Source organism: Netta rufina (genome assembly GCF_964035555.1).
Source record: "Netta rufina genome assembly, chromosome: 4".
NCBI classification, from domain to species: domain Eukaryota; kingdom Metazoa; phylum Chordata; class Aves; order Anseriformes; family Anatidae; genus Netta; species Netta rufina.
Window position 1 is genome coordinate 36,303,383 of NC_140127.1, and position 19,793 is coordinate 36,323,175.

Sequence of the window (19,793 nt, forward strand, 5' to 3'; positions counted from 1 at the left end):
GATCAGGCTGTCAGGGAATCTGATGGCAAGGCGCTGCTTGCAGCCTGGAATAGAGGTTAGTTTCTGAACAGTAATAGTGTTTGCAAGAGAGAAAGCTGAAATTCTGAAAGGTGTATGTAGTTGTGTGAGGTTTTTCTTCAAAAACAGAAGAAGCAGGCAAGTCTTCAAAAGAAGAAGTCTTCAAAAACAGAGAGAAGTCCTCAAAAACAGGCAAGCAGAGTGACTGTCCTGTTAGTCTGAAGAATTCCACATCCATATCCTGTTGTTTTTAAAATAAAAGCCTGGTGTCAGCAAATAATTATTTTTATGTTGGAAAAAAAATTTAACCATGTGTTAGTTATTTGTGACTGGTTGTTCTTCCTTGTTACATTCTGTAATGGTGGCATCCTTGTAAAGTTTTGTCAAGTCCACCGTCTCTGTGATTGCTTCCTGATGGTAAGCTGCCTGCCCTCACTTTTGCATAAACCCGTGTATATACATGTAAATTGTAGGCTGGAAGAGAACGAGAGGTCCTTGGACTAAGCTGGAGGGTGCTCAACCAGTGATCTGCACAGCTCTCGCCCATTATGCTTTTAACAATCAAGCTGTAGCTCAGCTTCAAAGCTGCCACGTGGCACAGTTGTTCAGCAAGAGGGCTATCCGGTGAAAAGGCTGTAGTGCTTCTCCCTTCACCTCTGCTTGAACTGTTGGAGCAGCTTTGGAGCTCGGGCAGGTCTGTCAGCAGGACGTGGTAGTGTGCTGGTGCTAGGAAAGCCAGTGGAAGAATTTCTGTTGGAGAGACCTAACCACATCTGCACATATATCAGTGAATTTGACTAGTGCAGTGCTAGTTATTTTTCAGAAAACTCAGAGGAGTAGTTCAAAAACTGAATTAGTGCCTTCGGTACACTGTCAGTCCTCCAGCAGAAAGTACATGTGCACTGCAGTATTGCAGTGGGAATGTGGATCCTCAAGTCTTCTCTGGATGTAGCTTTTATATGGAAAAGAGAGAGATGCTTAAGATGAAGTTAAATGTACTCATCTGTGGAGTTAACAGCTGTTTGACTGAGATACAGCAACACTAAATGCTACTTGAAGATAAGAGCTGAAGAAATACCTTGTTGAAGGTACTGGAAAGCTTTAGAGGCAGGTGTAGCTAGTCACATCAAGAACCTAGCTGTGACACAGCCTGCTGGACTTCTGCTTTGGGAGTAAGACCTCGTGATGAGTGAGAATGTACAAAGTCAAGCACATCCAGGATGAGTAGTGACGTTCTGTCTAACTGAATTCTGTTGGCAATCTTCAATACAGACAGTGTGAATTGCAGCAGTGCTTACAATCAAAAATGATGTTGCTGGACAGTAGTACAAGGCATATTTTCTCCCCAGAGCTGTTAGTATTTTATAAGGTTTGAATTGAATTCTGGATGTAATTTGAGTCAGAAAATTGCTTTGTCATGAAAATTTTCTGTACTGTAAACGTATATGGAAATTTAGCTAACGATTTCCAAAAATAATATTCAAATCCAGTATTTTAAGAAATGCTTAATCAGTTATCTGCCCGTATTTGGGACTGAAAGGGAGTCTGGGAAAAAAGCAGGGAGGAGAAAGGAAGGATGAATGCCTCACTGATCTTCATGGAAATAGTTAATTCGCTATGAACTTCTGATACAATCACATTTATTGTTGAAGTTCCTACCTATGAGTTCTGGAGACTTCACAGAGTCAGTGCGGGAGGGAATCAAACCTGATTTTCCACAGCCTCTCCAGCACCCATGGGTGGTGAAAGGTCCTCGCCTGATCAGCAGTAAGCCAGGAGCTGGAGGTGCAGCAGCAGCATCTCTATGGGCTTGGACAGAGAAGCTTTGCCTCCAGGGCTTAGTCAGCTTTGTCTGGTCTGCTGGCAAACGTCTAGATTTCTGAAAAGTGCTTTAAAAATAACAATTTCTTCTCACCTTCAAGTGGCTTGATAGTTTGTGACAGCCTCAGTTGCATGGCCCTACCTTGTTAGGCCTATTTTTAAAGCATGAGGCACGTTACCTGGAACAGAAGAGAATTTCTGGCATGGTTTTTATTGAATGTGTTTTGTTCAGGTGGCAGCTGCAGAGGATGAGATTTGATTCTTATATAATTTTTGTTCACCTTTAGAGCTAGCTTTATGTCATTTGTGACAGGCTGTGCTTCCTGTCGCTTTCTGTTATGTTTTGTCTCTTAACCTACAGAGACCACAACAGTGTTTAAAAAAAAAAAAGAAAAAGCCATTCTCCTGATATAACAATGATATTCCCTTAATAGAATATGCAGCTAATCTATGTGCTGTTGCTACAGGAGTAGTCATAGAGGAAATCATAGTTGATACGTTAGACTGGAAAAAAACTGAAAGGTCCGGGATGGTACTGGATTGACTGTATATACATGACCACTGAAAAAGGTGTTTTTAAGGAATCAGACCTGAGTTCGTGTATCTTTTTCTGTGTTAGAACTTTCATTTCACCTAAGATGATGATAAGAGTTAGGGGTTGAGTTATGGCAAGTTACTTAGTTGTCCATACCTCTCAGATCTAAAGGTGCCAATGGGCTGCTGTCTGGATTGTGATTGTTAGTCATCCAATTTCCTATTTTATTTACTTTTAGGTACTCAGGTACTTTTAGTCTTTCTCTGTATACTTAGGCACTTTTAGGGATGCCTGAAGAAATCTGTCACCACCTTTTTCAAACTCTAAGTATGTGGCCCTCAGAGCCACTTGTAGCTGCTGTCACTTAGAGGAAGATGGATTACAGCTCTTCTACAATGAGAGGGGGGTTATAGAGCAGCCTACGCAGTGGCGCATGTTTTCAGAAGATTTGTTGTGTCAACTATTGGGCTAATCATATGATGTGGCCCAGCTGAGTGTATGGGGGGGAGAGGTGTAATTCAGCAGAACAAGTTATTTCCATTGAAATGTTTTGGACTGAATTTGGAAATACTATTAATGTGACACGTCACTTCCCTAACACTTATCTTGGGAAGCTGAGTAGATCTCACTCTGTCTAGTCTCAGTCATCCTAAAATTCTGTTTGCCTTTCCTTGTACTTCAGCACACAGATGGTTCCTATAATATATTTTTTCTTATATATTTGGAGAGAAATACGCTGTTGAATTTGTTTCTAATTTCACAGTTGTTACATAATGTCTGCTGTGTTTTGTAAACCAAATGTTCAATTGAAGAGCATTTTTTTTTTTTTTTTTTTTTTTTTTTTTTACTACATGGTTAAGTTTGTTGATCCATGCAGTGCTTGCTTTTGTTTTTTAGAGAGGATGAAGATTTCTGTTGGTTATTTAAGTGGTTGAACCCATCTTAAAATTTAACTGACCATTCAGAACAGTGAGAACAGGTACACTAAATCTGAATGGTTTTCAGTTTTTGAAAAAGACTGAAGATCTTGTTTTAAAGGGGGTAAAGCAAGAGTAGATATGTGACAAAGGGAGATAGTAATAAATAAAATTGTTCAAGACAATTAGGAAATTTGGATTCAACCTATGCCCCTGGCTTTTTAATGAGCAACTTAGCAGTTAAACTTCTCAACTGTGATACAAATGATGTCTTCATTACTCCTGCTCTTAGTTACAGAAAAGTCTGTACTTATAAATCATTGTTATACATGACCACTGAAAAGGAAATTATGATGACTGCAATGAGAATACATTTATGAAAATTCAGCTCTGTCAGCATCTCCTTTATAAACTTCTCTTTTCAGAGTTTTGCAAGTTGGGCATGAAAACTTGCTTTAGGCTAAATATTGAAAGATATAATACTAAACTCTTAAATTTATATGGGGACTTTGGTGCAGGAATCTCTTACGATGACAGTTTGAATATACATCACAGCGAATAAAAATATGCAGTCATTTTTAGGTATTCCAGTTTGTGGTGCCTGGTGAATGTTGGGTCTCTGTAAGCTATATGGTTAAAAATCATGCAGGCTTGGTAGCTGAGTGTCTGCTCTGTTAGGGAGCAGTAGTCACTGCCCTCGGGGTAATGCAAGCATGACGGTAGTCAAGCAGTACTCAGAAGAATTCAAGAGGAGTAAAGCTCAAAGAGGATTTACATTTTTTCAATTAAATTCAGAAATAACAGTCTTTCTGAGGGGAGTTCACTAAGCTAAAAATTTATCTTTTTCTGAAAGAGGGAGAGAATTACGCTGAGTCACAAGGTGATCTGTCATTGAATGGCTTCAGTATTATCCAGTGTCCAGATAGTGACTTTTATCTATTTCATCTCTGTACGCTAAGAATGTCTTTTGTCAAATATATGTGAAAAAGTGAAATTGGAAGGTCCATTGCCCTTGCCTGTTTTATTTCCAACATCCCTAGTTTTAAAGTCTGGGGAATGCTACCTTAGTTTAAATAGCTCTTCTCCTTCCTTTTATGCACAGTTGCATTTCTTTGGAATAATTATCCCTTCTTTTAGCTTTTGTATTCTGATGCTTAATAAGTTTAACTATTTCAATCTTCTTACCTAAAATTAGGTTTACCATTCTTCACAACGTCCTAATCCTGCTTCTTGAATACGAATGGCAAATGTACATAGTATTGCTGATAAAGTGGAAATACCATTCCTGATGCATCTGAAAAAGCTTATTTACTTTCTTGAAGTTGTCCATGCCTCATATTCTGCCTGTTTATTAATGATACACTTAAGTCTTTCTGCTGCTGTATTTTCTGAACAAATGTGTGTCTAGCTTATAGAGGAAGTGCTAGTTGTAACTAATTGAATGCATCACCTAGCACTTAATATGGTTATGTTTTTGTTACTAAGATCCTATGTGTGTAATTCTTTCTGTATCATATTGAGCCTTTGCTCATTATAGGTTCTGTCTTTTAAATTTCATTATAAAGCTGCTATGATTTTTGTGTAGTATTCAGTGAAAATATGAAATAAAATTAGCCTTGTGACTGAGTCTCAAGGAACTCTCATTACTGTTTGAAACCTACCATTTCCTGATTAGCTAGTCTGTTAATCTCTCTAATTTCTTTTCAGCAGACTAATAATTTTTGAAAAGGCACTATATCAAATGCTTTATTGAAGTTCAGAAGATAAGAGCTAGTGCATTTCCTTTGTCGAGACAATCAGTTATCTTACTGAAGAAAAATAAGAAATCAGTCTGGCTTGATCTCCATTTAATGAACATGTGTATTTTTCTAATGTGAGTTTGACAGTCATTATTTTTTAGATGATTCCCATACTACTGGATTTCATGCATGTGTCCATATGCTCCGTGGAAGTATAACTGAAGTTGAAGAAGAATTTCTGCATAAGATATGTGCAACTCTGCTAATGGACTCATCTGGACAGAGTTTTAATATCTATAAATACTAAGATGTAGACAGCTTTGGGTTGTTACCTGAGATAATACTACAGTCAAACCCTAGGAATGGTATCAATTTAATTATGTTTGCTTTTTTCGGTTGAATATTAGGATTAACTTTTTACTTTCCGACTTATTCTTCACTATCATGTCTTTTTGTACTTATGGTGGCTCAATATCAATGCAGCAGAAGAGAATTATTTCCTCTGTTTCGGTTACAGTTTCTGTAGTGTACGTGGTCTTCTACAGAAGAGCTACCCAAGGGGGTTGAAGGACACCTAGAAAAAGAATAAACAGGAAGTCTGGAGCAGCTGAAAATCCATGAAGAAAAAAAATTTCAGGGATCATAAAATGGTCTAAGGACAAGAGAACATACATATATATTTATTTGGTTGATGCTTTATTTAATATGGGATTATTTTAATGGTTTCTCAGATGTAACTCAGGTAGAATTAGAAAGCATACATAGAGTGTTAGGATAGCAATGAAAGAAAGTGAAAGGTGTGAAATGATACAGCATTTGGTGAAATTACAGAGGAAAAAAGGGAAAGCTTTATGCATATAATGGGTGTAAGATTATGGAAAACTGAGTTAAGATGTAATAAGGGAGGAAACGATGGAATTGGCAACGAGTGAAGTATAGACAGGGTCACGTCTGTTGTGAACTTCAAGTTCAGAGAGTAGAAGAAGAGACTGAGGCAGCAGTTTCTGCATCTGCAGAAAAATACATCTTTTTAATGTATTTAATTCGTTGCGTAATTTTCTCTTGTTTATCAAGTAATTGATTTTCTGTGGAGAAAATAGGATTTGGAGCTTTATGCAGTTTTCTGCTGCGAAGCATTTATTTCTCCTTCACGGTTTTGGAAATCACAGAGATAAGGATTCTGTCCAAGGCTTTTGTCTTTAAAGGAAAGAACAGGTCAGGTTTTTTTTCAGAAGAAAAAAAAAAGGTTTAGGCTTTTGAATGTTCATGATAGGTCCTCAGACCACGTTCTCCCCTTTGCCTGCTTTGTTCAGGGAATGTTGTGTAAGAAATAGCACTGAAGTACAAAACTTCTAAGCTGAGTTTGAAAATACAGGCCATCAATTAATGACGTTAATTTTTGGTGTGATTTGGCAACATAGAATTAATATGCAGGAGGCGTACTGAATAGTTAAAAAACAAACAAACAGGTTTTGTTTTTACAGCTGTGAAAATGCCTTTATTTTTAGCTGTTAAAGTTGAAGCTTAAGATTTGAATGAAATCAAATTTTTACACTAGATTCTCTTTTAGAAATGAATCCCCTGTTTTTATAATGGTATGACTTGACTGTGAGTTTGCTTCTTAATTCACATGAGCATAGCTAGGAGCTCCACCACAGCCTTGTTTCAAACAGTACCTATGTTACAAATAAAAACAAAACAGGTCTTTGTGTTTTAAAAATACCTGTTAAACATCATATTTCTTGTGGCACTTGCTGACTCTTTCCCTGTTAATTATATGGATATATAAGTCTTAGTACTTTTCTTCCTAAATTGCTGCCAGTCAGCACTTAGTTGAATCCATTTCTTTTCCTGTGAGGTATCTTGGTGAAAGGGCTAGGGTATCACAGGTATTTCAAATTATACTGTGATTTCATTCTTCATGATCTAGAAGTTCGAAAGTTTTGGCATTAATTCTTGTCTCTTTTTATGTTTTCTCCTTGTTTTCCTGGTGTTGAAAAAACAAATCCATTAGCAGCTTTGATGTTGTTAGAGTGGAAATGCCGCCTGTATGTTGGCATGCTGAAAGCGTGCAGCACTGGAAAACCAGGTTTAGTACCTGAGCATTCAAATAACTAGAGTTTGTTTCAAAGATGGTGCTGTTACTGCATTATTTAGTGTTTGGGTATCGAGTGTAGGGAAGTGGGAGGTGGAAGTGAAAGAAAGAGTTGTTTAGACAATCAATTTAGTGTGGATATGTGAAGGAGGCATTACTGTAGAAAAGACATCAGAAAGTGCCTTGGTGAATATGAGCAATGAGTACATTTTCACTTCTCAAGGTGTTGAAGCTTTCTTCTGCTTCCTTTGCCTGAGAACAGAAATGAAGTATGGAGCTCGTGCAAGAACTTTCACTAATGCCATTAGGCACTGGACCTGTCTTTGAAATCCAAAAGTTTTAGATTGTGAGTGGAAAAAATAATACTTCCATTTTCCTTGAAAGCATCTGTTTTTTATAACCGGAATGAGAAAACTTTGAAAACATAATGTACAAAATAACAATTTGCTTTTATCACATCCAACTTCAATGGTTTTGTTTGCCAAAATAATTTAAATTTGGCATTTTAAAATACTAAATTACAGTAACTGGTATTAATAATGTACCACCAGGATCTGAGATTATGAAAGAAAATTCTTTAAGCAGCCATGGCTCTTTGTGTATCTTCATATATATATTTCATACGTAATCTATCTTCTCTGAGGTCAGCATCCAAATTCTCTTTCAGAACAAAAATGTGCACATAGATCTGTGGTTCCTGTTGCGTTCTGCAAGCCAAGCTTCTAAATCCACTGAGGAAATAAATCACTTGAATGGTGTGCTGGGTGAGTGGCAGTATGGGAGCTGCTCATCAGAACTCTCTGAATGTCCTGGCTCTTGGTGTAGCTCTGGATTGCATGGCTGTGACATGCTATTTTGGGATGGTTTCAATTAGGTCTTGGGCTTTGAAGAGGTACTTAAATAGCACAGTGTTTTGGAATACATAACTAAGTTTGTTAGGGGGATACCCCCAACTGCGTACAGAGGAAGGAAGCTGAGTAATCCTGTGGTATGTGGAATGGGAGACATGAACTGATGGTCTTAATTTTACCGCAGGCTTACTGTGTTATCAAAGGCAAGTCACAAATACTTTCATTCTGCAGAGGCTTTGATTTTTATGGAATGACCTCAACACATGAGATGAAGTATGTTTGCGTGCATGGCTACTATCTGCATGTTGGGTAACAAAGCTTCATGTCTGAAGATGCTAAGCACAGATGTAGTGGTAAGGTAAAGAAAAGCTTCTGCCTTAATAAAATGGGGGAAAGCACCTGGTGTTCTAATGAGAAGTGCATGGGGTGGTAAGTACTTAACTTTTTTCTTCTTAATAGAAGGTAATGTAAAAAACAAAAATGCCAAACTTCCATCTATGCAATAAATCCTTTTATGTGTTCCAACAATACTTGGTTGCAAGGAAGTTCTTTTACCTAACAAAATTCTGTCATTTTTATCATTATTAATGGCTTTAAGCAGAAGAACACTAAGAAGCTGAGAATAAGTTGGAGTCTTTATTCATGAGACCGTAGATTTTGTTGTTCACGGATACAGTTGTTGCGTAGGCGTTTCCAAAGCTTCAGTGTGAGTCCTTTGTTCTTGGTTAGTGGAGGTCCCTGCTTTTAGATCGCTACTCTGATAGTAAGTATCGCCATTCTAACTGAGGGGAAAAAAAATCAATCTTTCTTCCTCAGTTAAGGTGCTGGTGGGCTACCAGGGGCATTAAAATTGAGATTTCATCCAAGTGCAACAACTTATTTGCACTTGACTGGGCATATCTTTTTTCTTTCTTCCAGAAAGACAGTAGGCATGGTACAGGGACAAGGAGGCTTTCTGTGTTGACCAGTGAGGAGCTTTGAAGTGACACTCTTTGTGCCCCTTGTAAATGTATCAGTCACGGAGAGGAGTATTTTTAGTTCTTCAGCTAAATTCCCCGAGTCATTTGTCCCCATCTCTGCTACTCCTGGGGCATATGGTGGGAGAAGTTTTCCCTCACCCCTTCCAAGGGCAGAGTAATGATTGGGATGGAGCAAGAATTTAAAAACAGTTTCTCAAATGCTAAACCAAATAATAGGAGCGTATGGCATTTCTTTTTCTCAGTCAAATGTTTGAAAGCACATGGTAATGAAGCTAGTAGAAGCAGAACTTTTCTCTTCATGGTCTTGTAGCCAGAGTTCATCCTCTACCAGTGATGAATTAGGGAGTGTCACAGAGAATTGGTGCGCAAAGCTGTGCTGCAGGTCCTGGGTTTATTAACCCTTTGTTGCAGGAAGGGATATTTTGAGGTGTGAGTTCCACTGGCTATTACTATGGATGACGAGAAAAAAGCAATGAGATTTGAGCTGGCTATTACTTAATAGCTACCTTTAAGTGTTCCTGTGTGTAACCTTCACCAAAATACTATATTGATCAGTTTTCTTGTTGCTCCCTAGGGACACGTATTTTTAATTTTTGTGTGTTGCTATTGCTTGTTTTAACATACAAACATGTGGAAATGTTCTGTAGCATGTTTTATGTTTGGTGGTGGTGGTTTTGGTTTATTTCAACGTGAAATGCATGTGTCAGACTCTCCTGATGTATTGCACAGGAATTCCTGTTATTTGCTGGAGCACAAAGCCATTTGTGAGAAAATGTTCTTCATACATGCAAAGAACAGAACTTATTCTGTGCAAGTAAAAAGCAGGAAAGTGAGGACTGGGTTAGAGAACAATCACTGAACTCAGGCTGCTGTGTGCATTTTCCAGGAAAATGGCCAAAGTAGTGCAAGTACAACAATTAAATATTCCTACAACAAGGAATTTATATGAAACTCCATTGTGGATGCAGGTCTGTAATGTTCAGGAATGTGTTTGATCACTTGTTGTGGCTGATGTTAAAAGAAAGCTGAAGGGCATGGTTGTGAACTTGAAACTCCACAGATGCAGCTCACAAAGGCCTCAACAGAGAAAGGCTGCAGATGTGTAAGTTCAGTGAAGAGGGGACTTCATCATGTGAACTTTATGACCAAGGACTGGCAGCTCTCTAGTGCCTAGCTCAATTTCTGGTTGCTAAAAAAGGAAAAAAATATGTACGTAGAAAGGTGTGAAGTTCTTTTCTGAGCATAAGATCAGCATAACCATGCTGATTCCTGCTGTCTCAGAAGGAGGTGTTTGTGCTTGATTGGCACTGTGGCACAGGGCAACCTTTAGCGGTGCCCTCCACACAAGAGGAGTTGTTTTGCCAGATGATTCATGGGTTGCCAGTGGAGCAGGATTTGTAAAGAATGTGTTGGAACTGTTTGTTAGCAGTGGAGGACGTGGGAAATTTTAAGGGAGAAAAAGTGAGAGGAAAAAATATTGCTGTTAATACAATTAAACTGCATAACTGGAAGTGGCTTTTGTTGTTGCTCTTCTATACGGAGGCACTGCTGGAAGCACACTGAGCCTCTGCTCAGGAAGCGTGGTGTTCTTCAAGGGTATCCATTAGGTACTGGTGCTTATCTTCACAGAGAAATTTTGTCAAGCAAAATGATGGTCAGTCAGCAGATCTTATTTCTTGGAAAGAAGAGTTTACTGAGATGACACTCTTCATTCCTCCAATGAAACAAACCATGAATAATAGCTATGCTCCTGAGAAATGTGTAGCTTCTGGAATGCAGTAAATTAACAAAAGATTAAAAACACGAATGGGTGTGGGGGGGAGGTGTCTACCAGACAACTTTTTTTGAACCATTTTTTCTGATTTCTGCTTGCTTAGGTGGTTGTTGGTAGCTGTACTAATGACAGGACATCTCCTGAGTATAGACATTTGTAAAGTGAAGTGCATGATTATAAAAGGATTTTCAATCTACACAGAAGGATTCATAGGTTTGATGATATGAATGGTGATGGTGACACTTGCAGCTATTGCTTCTTAATGCTGTCTTTGGGAAGAGCCAAGTTTATTTAAATATGGATTGTGCAGCACTAGTATTTTTAAGTACAAATTCAAGTTTCAAGGCTCTGGTGTTTGAATAATCTGTGAAAGTAACAACCTGGGGTACCAAGAAGTAGTCCTGATGCATGTCCATCAGCAGTATAGGGTCTTCTCAAAAGGCTTCTAACAGTTATGAATAAAACTCCAAAAGGGGGAAATAATATTGTTTTTTTCTTATAATGGGATTTCTTTACATATGTTTCCTTCTGATACTTATTATGTAAATACGGTATTGCATTTTACTTTCGTTTTGCACATTAATTGTAAAATTTCATAATAAATTATGTGAAGTGAAAAGTGCTGCAAACTTGGGTGTTAAATTCTTGGTAGTGAAGAAAAGAAAAGAGTGCAAACCTGGCGTACCAGCTCAGTAAACTTTTCGTTTGGGGACTGCATAAATCCTGAAAAATTGCTTCTGCTGTGCGATCCTTGCTAGCACTGCCAAGGATGAGATGTAAATATCCTTTTGCAGGGGCTTGCAGCACTCTGCATTCCTCTGGTTGTTGAGGGAAGCAAAACCATCCTCTCCTTGAGGTACGGTGCCGTTGGCATATAAGTTGGAAAGAAAAGCAGGGTCTGGGTGTTCTCTGGGTATCATATAGTCTGAATAATTTCTCTCTAACAGAGGCTGAAAATGCCATTGCTTGCCTCTCCTAATGAGTGGTGGTGGTGTACAAGGTGAGATGCAGTTTCGGGAATTGTATGTTTCGCTGTGTTAGCACTTTTTACCATGGGAAGAAACTGATGCATGCGAAGAATGAGGATGCTACTTATGGGAATAAAACAGCTGAATTGAACGGTGACAGCAGAATCGATAGCCACAGTGTCAGGAATGAGAGGGCACTGGGAACAGGGTGCTGGCATCCTGGCCTTACGGGATGGTGAGTCCAATAGCCTAAGCACTCCGTTCTGGAGTCTGATTTAAAATTGATGTTAGATGGTACATTCCACATGGTGTGTTACATGGTATGTAGAAAAGTAGATAAGGACGGAGTTTTCATGACTTCACAGATAGGACTTAAATTTTTAAGCACTTATTATTTACAGTGAGTAGGCTTCTCTCCTGACAGAGGCCTGACATTATGGCTTTTTTGTATTCATGAATTCCTGAAATTATTTCAAGGGATCTTAGTTTCTTTTCTCACAGATGAGGAGGAATGTAAATATATTAACTCAGAGCAACCTTGAGATTTCTTTGGATTTTGGGGGACCTTCATAAGATAAGTCTTTAAACCGTCCCTCTTGAGATATATGCAGTTGTGAATTGCCTGCAGGTTTGTGGAGCGTTGATGGTGGATGGAGTGGTGTGTAATTCACTGCCTTTCTGTGCCGTGATCTCTGTGTAGGAGGATGAGAATTTTAAGCTGCAGCATTTAAATCAGACCTGTCATGCATATTTTGTTAATCCAAATACTATCTGGAGCTGAAACCTTGCATGCATTTTGAATCAAGACCTTTAAAAAGGAATGTTCAGCTATTATTTTTAAATGTGGATTTTCAAATAAGTTCAGGTATGTTTTAGTTTTTGTAGGGAGTGATGTACTGAACAACATGAACTTTGTTTTTACTCCATTCTGTTCCTTTCAAAAGCAAGAGAAGAGGAATTTAATAGTGTTGGTGCTGATTCTCAGACTGTGATGATGCTTATGCTGACAAGTTTAGAGTTGAAGCTTTTGCAATAGTATTAAATTAGATATTATTCTAAGATCTTTTCATGCTTAAAATTGAGCAGATTGACTTCATGAAATCATAGGATGGAATAGAAAGCATCGTCTTCTCGACTGTTTCCACTGAAGGTGTACGAATAAGCAACCTATGTAGTTCGGATTAACTTCTCATTTTCAGTCTTCTATCTTTGAGTAAAGCCCACATCTTAATGATTCCTACGTATACATGTGAAATGGAAGTAGTAAATCTGTATGGGAATGTTTCATTTGGTTTTGTTTTTGTTGAACTGGCAGCTAAATTCTTAATCCTTTGGATATTTTAAATAATACAGCTTTGTTAGTCAAAGCACTTGAAAGCATTCTGATCCTTTTGATTCTTTCTTCCTGTTCAGAAATTAACTGTGTATAAATAGAATAATCCAGGCATGTTTTGTGCAGAATTTTAAGTTTGTTGGAATGAAGGTTTCTATACTCATTTCTTAAAAATACCCAAGATACTAGTGCTGTACAAAATAATCACCAAGTTTGGTGAATACGTGTGAATGAGATTTTTCACTCTTTGGAAAGGTGGAATAACTTGTTAAAGGCAGTTTCTAATCATGCATGTGTCCTTTTCATCTCTTTCCACTATATTACATGTATTTTTATAAAGTATTATTTGTCATTAGGCAGTTTTTTCCCTCAAATGAGTCCATTGCATGTACAGCTGATTTTTTTATTTATTTTTTTTCTTTAAAGTTCTCTTTCATTTTCACGTGGGATAGCAGTGGCATTTAGAGAACAGCTTAAATGATGCCTCAGGATAGAATGCTTTCCTGAAGGACCTTTGTCTTTCTCTTCTTTATCCCAATTCTCCTGTTCCTAAACTTGAGTTTGGAATTCAAACAGCTCTTTTGTAGCCTATTTCTCTGGTCATTTTAATTGTCTTTCATACAGATTTCTTTGTGATCTTCAGTTAAATTTTTTTCTTGTATTGTCGGAAAAAAACTCTAACTAATGCAACATCTACCTCAGTCCATCCAACAGAATTATCTGTGTTCTTGAATTTTTACTAGTAATTTAAAATGATGTGGCACGAGAGCAATAAGTAAAATTGAGAGTATTACTTAAAAATACCCCATCAGTTGGTGCAACTATTCGACTATTTTATTTGCCAATTCAGTCAAACTAGTCCCAACCATATGTATGTATGTTTCAACTTGTTGATGCTAGAAGAGCATGTGTGACACTGAAATCTTGTAACTGCTCTAACATGACTGATTCTGAATTTTGTTTTCTATGCATCTGCTTTCTTGCCAGCTGTTTTATCCTCTTTTCATTTGTTCCACTCACAGATGGAATAAATTACTGGCATTAAGCAGAGTTCATCCAAACACCTCCTGGATGCATTTCTCTCATTACATTCTCATCTTTTCTTCTTGTCCTTTGTAAAGGTGGCTGTTACTGTTCTAGATCAACATCTTGATTGGTTAACTGTAGCGTAAGAAATAAGTCATAAACGTGTGTGGGGTTTCTAGTTGTTTTTGCTTGTTTTTGTGTATGTGTGGTTTCTTTCTGAATAAACGTATGCCATTGAGCTACTCAATGTGTCCTTCTTTGACATTGGAAATTTCATTGGTCTTATTAGGAAACTGAGTACGTGAGCCTTGACATCTGTGCTAAGTTAATTCATGTCTTGAAATGCTTACAGGACTTAGTTAAAGACTCGTGCATTTTATCCAGGGGGCTTTGTGTTGCTTCTTAGTGAAGTTCAAAGGGTGCATCTGCAAGATGACTGACTTCTGGTGACTACTGTAATGATCAAGGTGGAGGCAGAGGGTCTGTAATTACACAGAATTTATTGTATGAGTTGGAAGATAGTTTGTGAATACAACTTACTTTACGTATAAGCTGTTCTGTCTTGCATTTATCTTTTACACTTTTAGGTATAGTTGTAAAGAGGAAACCTCTGAACATGGATTTTCTACAACTACCACCATCCTGTCAGCATACAGGATGATGCTCTGTTCAGGGCACTACATTGCAACCTGTCCTCAAGCTAAACAGATCACCATATTTTTACATGTTTAACTACAATTGATATAATTCATCTTGTTTTGAAATGCTGTTCTTTTATAAATAATTACTTCTTGTACCAGATTATGAGAGTACTCCGTGTGGGGGAAGAAGTGATGAGAAACTGTAGGTTTTGCAGATTGTCAACTGTTGACTTGACAAAATATTTTTGGTAGGTAAGACTGCTACCACATTTTCGGAAGCAGAGCTTATGTGCTGTTTATTAAGTAGAAAGTCCTACTTGTTTTCAAAAGTCCTCAAGATGTTGCAATACCTGTAGTCAGCCATTAAACATTCTGCAAATTCTCATCATCTGTAGAAAGTTAGATCTATTCCTTTGACTTACTCAGAAACAAATTCTGTTATCTCATCTGCATAACAGTAAAGCATTACTGCTAATTTTTTTTTATCCTCTATTGTTCTACACTCATGTTCTAGTGAATTTCTAATATTTATTTTGATCCAAGAGCTGTTACCGATTTGAAACATAAGCATGCTCCATCAGGCAGTTTACATAGATCTGGACCGAGTCCAATAGAATTTATCCCCTTTCTCAAACCAGTTTCTTTTTTTAATGACTTGACTTGTGTTGGAAGAAGACTAGCTAAGGATATTTAGTGACAGTATTTCTTTTAGAAATGGAATTTCTGTTCAGTGGTGTTGAAATACACACCTTTTAAAAATTTCCAATTCACTCCTCTGGTGTCAATTTGTATGGATCCTGAGAAACGATACTGACTTTAAATCTCTTCATCCTACAGCATTTCATGTCATTTGCTGAGGAAGTAAAGGGTGAGTCAGCAAGTGCTGTCATCTTAGCAGAGCACTGTTGGAAGCAACAAAGGATGCGATGCTGAAAAATTATCCTGTGCATCAGAGGCGAAGGAGCAGTGTGTGAAATATGAAAGTGCAAGAGGGGAAAAAGCTGTCACAGGAGTTTGTGCTATAACTTTCCCGTCTCCTGGTTGTAGCATCTTAATAAGCTGTAGTGTTGTGGCTGACAGCTGGATACCTCACAGAAAATATCTGTCTGGTGGGCTAGAATGGAGAAGGCTTTTTTTTTTTTTAAATGTCTTAGTAGATCTTGTTGTGAGTACAGCAATTTTGGGGTAGTCCAAGTCAGGATCTATAGGAGTAAGCAGTCTCTTATTAGATGCGCAGATATGACAGAAAGCAAACAATGTTTCAGGCACACGAGTTTCCTTGAGTCCATGAAGGAGATTTTCTTGAGTTTCTTTGAATCCATTGTTGTCATGTGCCAAAAACAAAGTTGTCTGTTCCTTTCCATTTTGTGTCACCTCATCTAATAACAGATACTGTCTTTCCCAGCGAATGTTACCTTGCTGAATTTCCAAATGAGAAGTTAGAAGGCACAAGCAAGAATTATAAAGAGTCAAATTTCAGACCTAAGCATCTTTGCTAGGAACAACACTCCTACTGTTTGTGGAAGTATGTTATTTCGTTATTTGCTGATAAAGCATGGTTGAAACAGTCCTGGAAGATGGAAAATTACTGCTTTTCAGTTTAAGAAGAAGTTTTTTTTTTTTTTTTTTTTTTTTGAGTAGTGCAGAGTTTGAAATGTATTAAATGTTCACTCTGAACCTTAGAATCTTTTTTGCATGATCAGGATGCGTATTTTGCAAGAAACAAGCAATTTCAAAATATGTACCGCGTGTCTTTATTCCCACTTCGTAAGAATCAGCATGTAATTGCTTACCCCCGTCAGCCATGGCTGTCACTTTCCTGACCCTGCTAATCAGTCTGGAAGCAGGGTGCTCACAGATGATTTGGTTTGAACTGCAGCTCTGCAGCAGCTTGATCTTGCTCATAGGAGAGGATTGCCTTTTTTTTTTTTTTTAAAAAAAAAAAAAAAAAAAAGAAAAAAAAAAAGAAAAAGATAATGATATGGAAAATAGGGGGGTTATCTCAATATGGAAATTAAGCACAGTGACACATGCAGGTGAGGAAAACCATTATGTCTGTAAAATGGTTTTGAGATGAAAATCCTGTGCGTTTTGTATGGAAGTGACTGAATATAATTTCACTGATAAAATGCAATGAAATACTCTCAAACTTTTCTCTGTTACAACCTGATGTTGAGAAGTAAAGGAACTGTGAGATGTGTGCTTTGGGCCTTGTGTTTTAAGTACAGAAGCACGTTTAGGTTGCTGCAGAGGGTAAAATAAGACCACAGTGACATCTTCTTCCCCCCTGTACAGGAGAAAGCGTAGCTTATGGGAGAAATGAGACTTCTATCCTGAAATAGCTTCTGAAGCTAGCAGTGAATTTCTTTAAATAATAAATAAACCTTCAGTTTCTCATCTCAGGAGAGAGAGAGGTTTGTGCAAAGGTCAGAGCACCATCAAAGATTGTTTGTTTGTTTAAAGATGGCTGGCAAGTAGGCTGTTTGGGTATTTATATCCTTAGGAGCAAAATTCCAGTTATGTGGGTTCAGCTGTGCTAGTCAAAGAACAAAATACTTCCTTAAATGAAAGAAATGAATTTGTACGTTTTTCTTTGTAGATAGTTTTGGAAATGTTTGTATTTGGGTAGTTGGAAATGTTTGTATTTGTAGAGTTCCTGATAAGTCGGAATTGACATCTGCTGCCTCTTCCTAGGAGCTCCCTGAGGTTCCTGTGAGAAAATTCCTCTCTGCCCTCAAGGGTGGGTTGTCAGCAGTGCAGCTGAAGCTCTGGGGGGCCCTGGACACAGTATTTGGTGGCATGAGAGTACTGTGGTTCTTCAGGCTAGAAGAGCCATTATCTAGGGAAGAACAGTAATAGGTTTGCTAAAATGGGCTTTCATTAATAGATATGTCCTGCCTAGTAAGGCAAAGAAATCAAAATTCTTAGCAAGCCATTAAAATAATAATAATAATAATAATTTGTCTAACCTATATTTATCCCTTTTAGCACAGTAAATCCGATGAGAAATTTTACCCTGAGTTCCTTGAATCAGAAGTGAAGCAGTGATTGCCATCCATTAGGTAATATGGGCACCAGACCTTAGCCTCCCTGTGGCTTCCAGTTCTGTAAATATTATTACAGAGTGTCATAGGAGCAAAAAAAACCAACTCATTGATAAATCTGGTATTTCCCTGCTCTTCTGAAAAGGCTTGCAAGAATTTTTCTGCTTGCTAAAGCGAAGTTGGACATGTGAAGAAGGTTCCTTATCTCCTAAAGAAAAAGTGTTGTCAGGTGAGGCAACTTCTTGCCCACCAGGCTGTTTTGAGAAACTCAGAGCCAGGAGTAATAGAAATAGGATGAAATACAGTAGTCTCTAAGTACAGTACTGCGTTTTCTACTAACAGAAGCTTTTTGGATGAACTAAGACTTCATGCATTGGCAACAATTGAGATAAAGGACAAAGCAGGTTAGTTGATGAAGTGTCTCTGAGCAGCAGATGTAATACAGCAGAGAGCGGCAAACAGGATTCCCAGATGAATCGAGGGAACTACGTTCAGTATAGAGAAATTAGGCCTTTTCTGGAAACCTGTGAATAATGTCATCACTTATGTTCAAGAAAGATAAATTAGGACTGGAACAGATAGGATAATCTGGGGAATGGAAGCCTATTGTATCATCGTGTATTGGAAAAGCTTGGCTTATTATCCTAATAAAATGAAGTACAAGAGAGCATACGATTCCCTTCTTATGAATCCATCAGGAGACCAACGTGAGGAAGAGAAAATAATTACTTACCTAAAGAACATGTTAGCAGAAGAGCAAATGAGTATAAACTCTCCACGAATAATGCTTGGCTGCAAATTAGAAAATGACTCTGATCTATTATGGCAATCAGCTTCTTAAATGACTTTCCAGTGAGAAGAGTAGGAGCAGAAATCCAAATAAATTTAAGGTGTAGTTTAGAAATTTGTGAAGGGGATTTTATTATTTGTTGTCTGATAGCAAAATATTAAAACAAACAATCTGGAGATGCTTAGAATTGTGAGCTGCTAATAAGTTTTGTTAAAGTATCAGTTGTTGATTGCTTTTTTAAGCTTTTGTGCCCACTTTTGAGGGGAGTGGGATTAAACAGAAAATGTGTATTGTGAATGCATTTTTCCATAAAACGGAGCTGAAGTGCTCCGCTCTGCTTCTCCAAATGCCTTCTGCTGGTATCCAGGATACTGATTGATGGGCACTGCCTGTAAACATGGCACAAACTTAAGGGAAGTGATGCTGCTTGTTTCAAATGTTTACAGAAGTTCTTTTGGGTGCTGACAGAGCTGCGACTGTGAGTAGAGGTAGTTCCAGTGAAAATCCACTGCCGGAGTGCTTTCCACTTCCAAGTGGAAAATGCAGAAGCTGGAGACTGGCTGAGCAGAATTCCTGTAAAATGTTCATGTTAAACTTCATAAATTCACATTTATTTAAAAAAAAAAAAAAAAAAAAAAAAAGAACCTAAAGCTGTGGCAGGGGAATCAAGTCGTCAACTTTTTCTTTGCATAATCTTACAGCAATTCCCTGCCTCTGACTTCAAGGGGAGCTGACAGTTGGTTAGTTCTGTCCCTTATATAAAAAGAACTCATTCGAAATACTGAGCCCAAGCCCTCCTGTACCTCCAGCAATGTCCCCAGGTGTTGACAGAGGGATAATAGTAACTCCTATAGGGATGTTGGGTAGAAGATGTGTACTGGGGACAGGATTGCTCCAGCTGCAGAGAGTTTTAAATCCTGGGTTCTCATTTTCAGCTGCTCAAATGAGTCAGACTACACTGGGAGTGTTGGAAATACCTATAGGAAATGCAAATAGGAACTTGGTATCTCGTAAATAACTGGCTCATCAGTGTAAATGGTGTCATGTTTAATTTATGGTAAGGTTTCTGAAGAACTTAATGTGACTTTTAAGGAAATAAATACAAATTATGAAATGCAGCTTTTAGCATACTCAAAAATAGACTGTTTATTCAGCAGAGAAAAAAGTTCATTTCAACTTTGTCAAGGTCTCCAGAGTCACAGTGTAATTTTTATAAATTTTGCTGCTGAAGTTCACGTTCTAGTAATATTATGTGTTGTTG

The 19,793-nt window shown here is 37.8% G+C and overlaps 1 protein-coding gene across 4 annotated transcripts in view; it reads left to right on the plus strand.

Annotated features, from left to right (window-relative positions):
- The window catches only part of INPP4B (inositol polyphosphate-4-phosphatase type II B), a 296,612-nt gene that overhangs the window by 147,427 nt on the left and 129,392 nt on the right, over positions 1 to 19,793 (plus strand). The window contains exon 1 of one of the 4 annotated variants that reach the window (XM_084285789.1): positions 7,803 to 7,889. The exons of the other annotated variants lie outside the window; for them this stretch is intronic. Coding sequence (XP_084141915.1) covers positions 7,878 to 7,889 — 12 coding nt within the window. The 5' untranslated portion in view covers positions 7,803 to 7,877. Of the gene's footprint in view, positions 1 to 7,802; positions 7,890 to 19,793 lie in introns of those variants that run through there. 4 annotated transcript variants of the gene reach the window in all.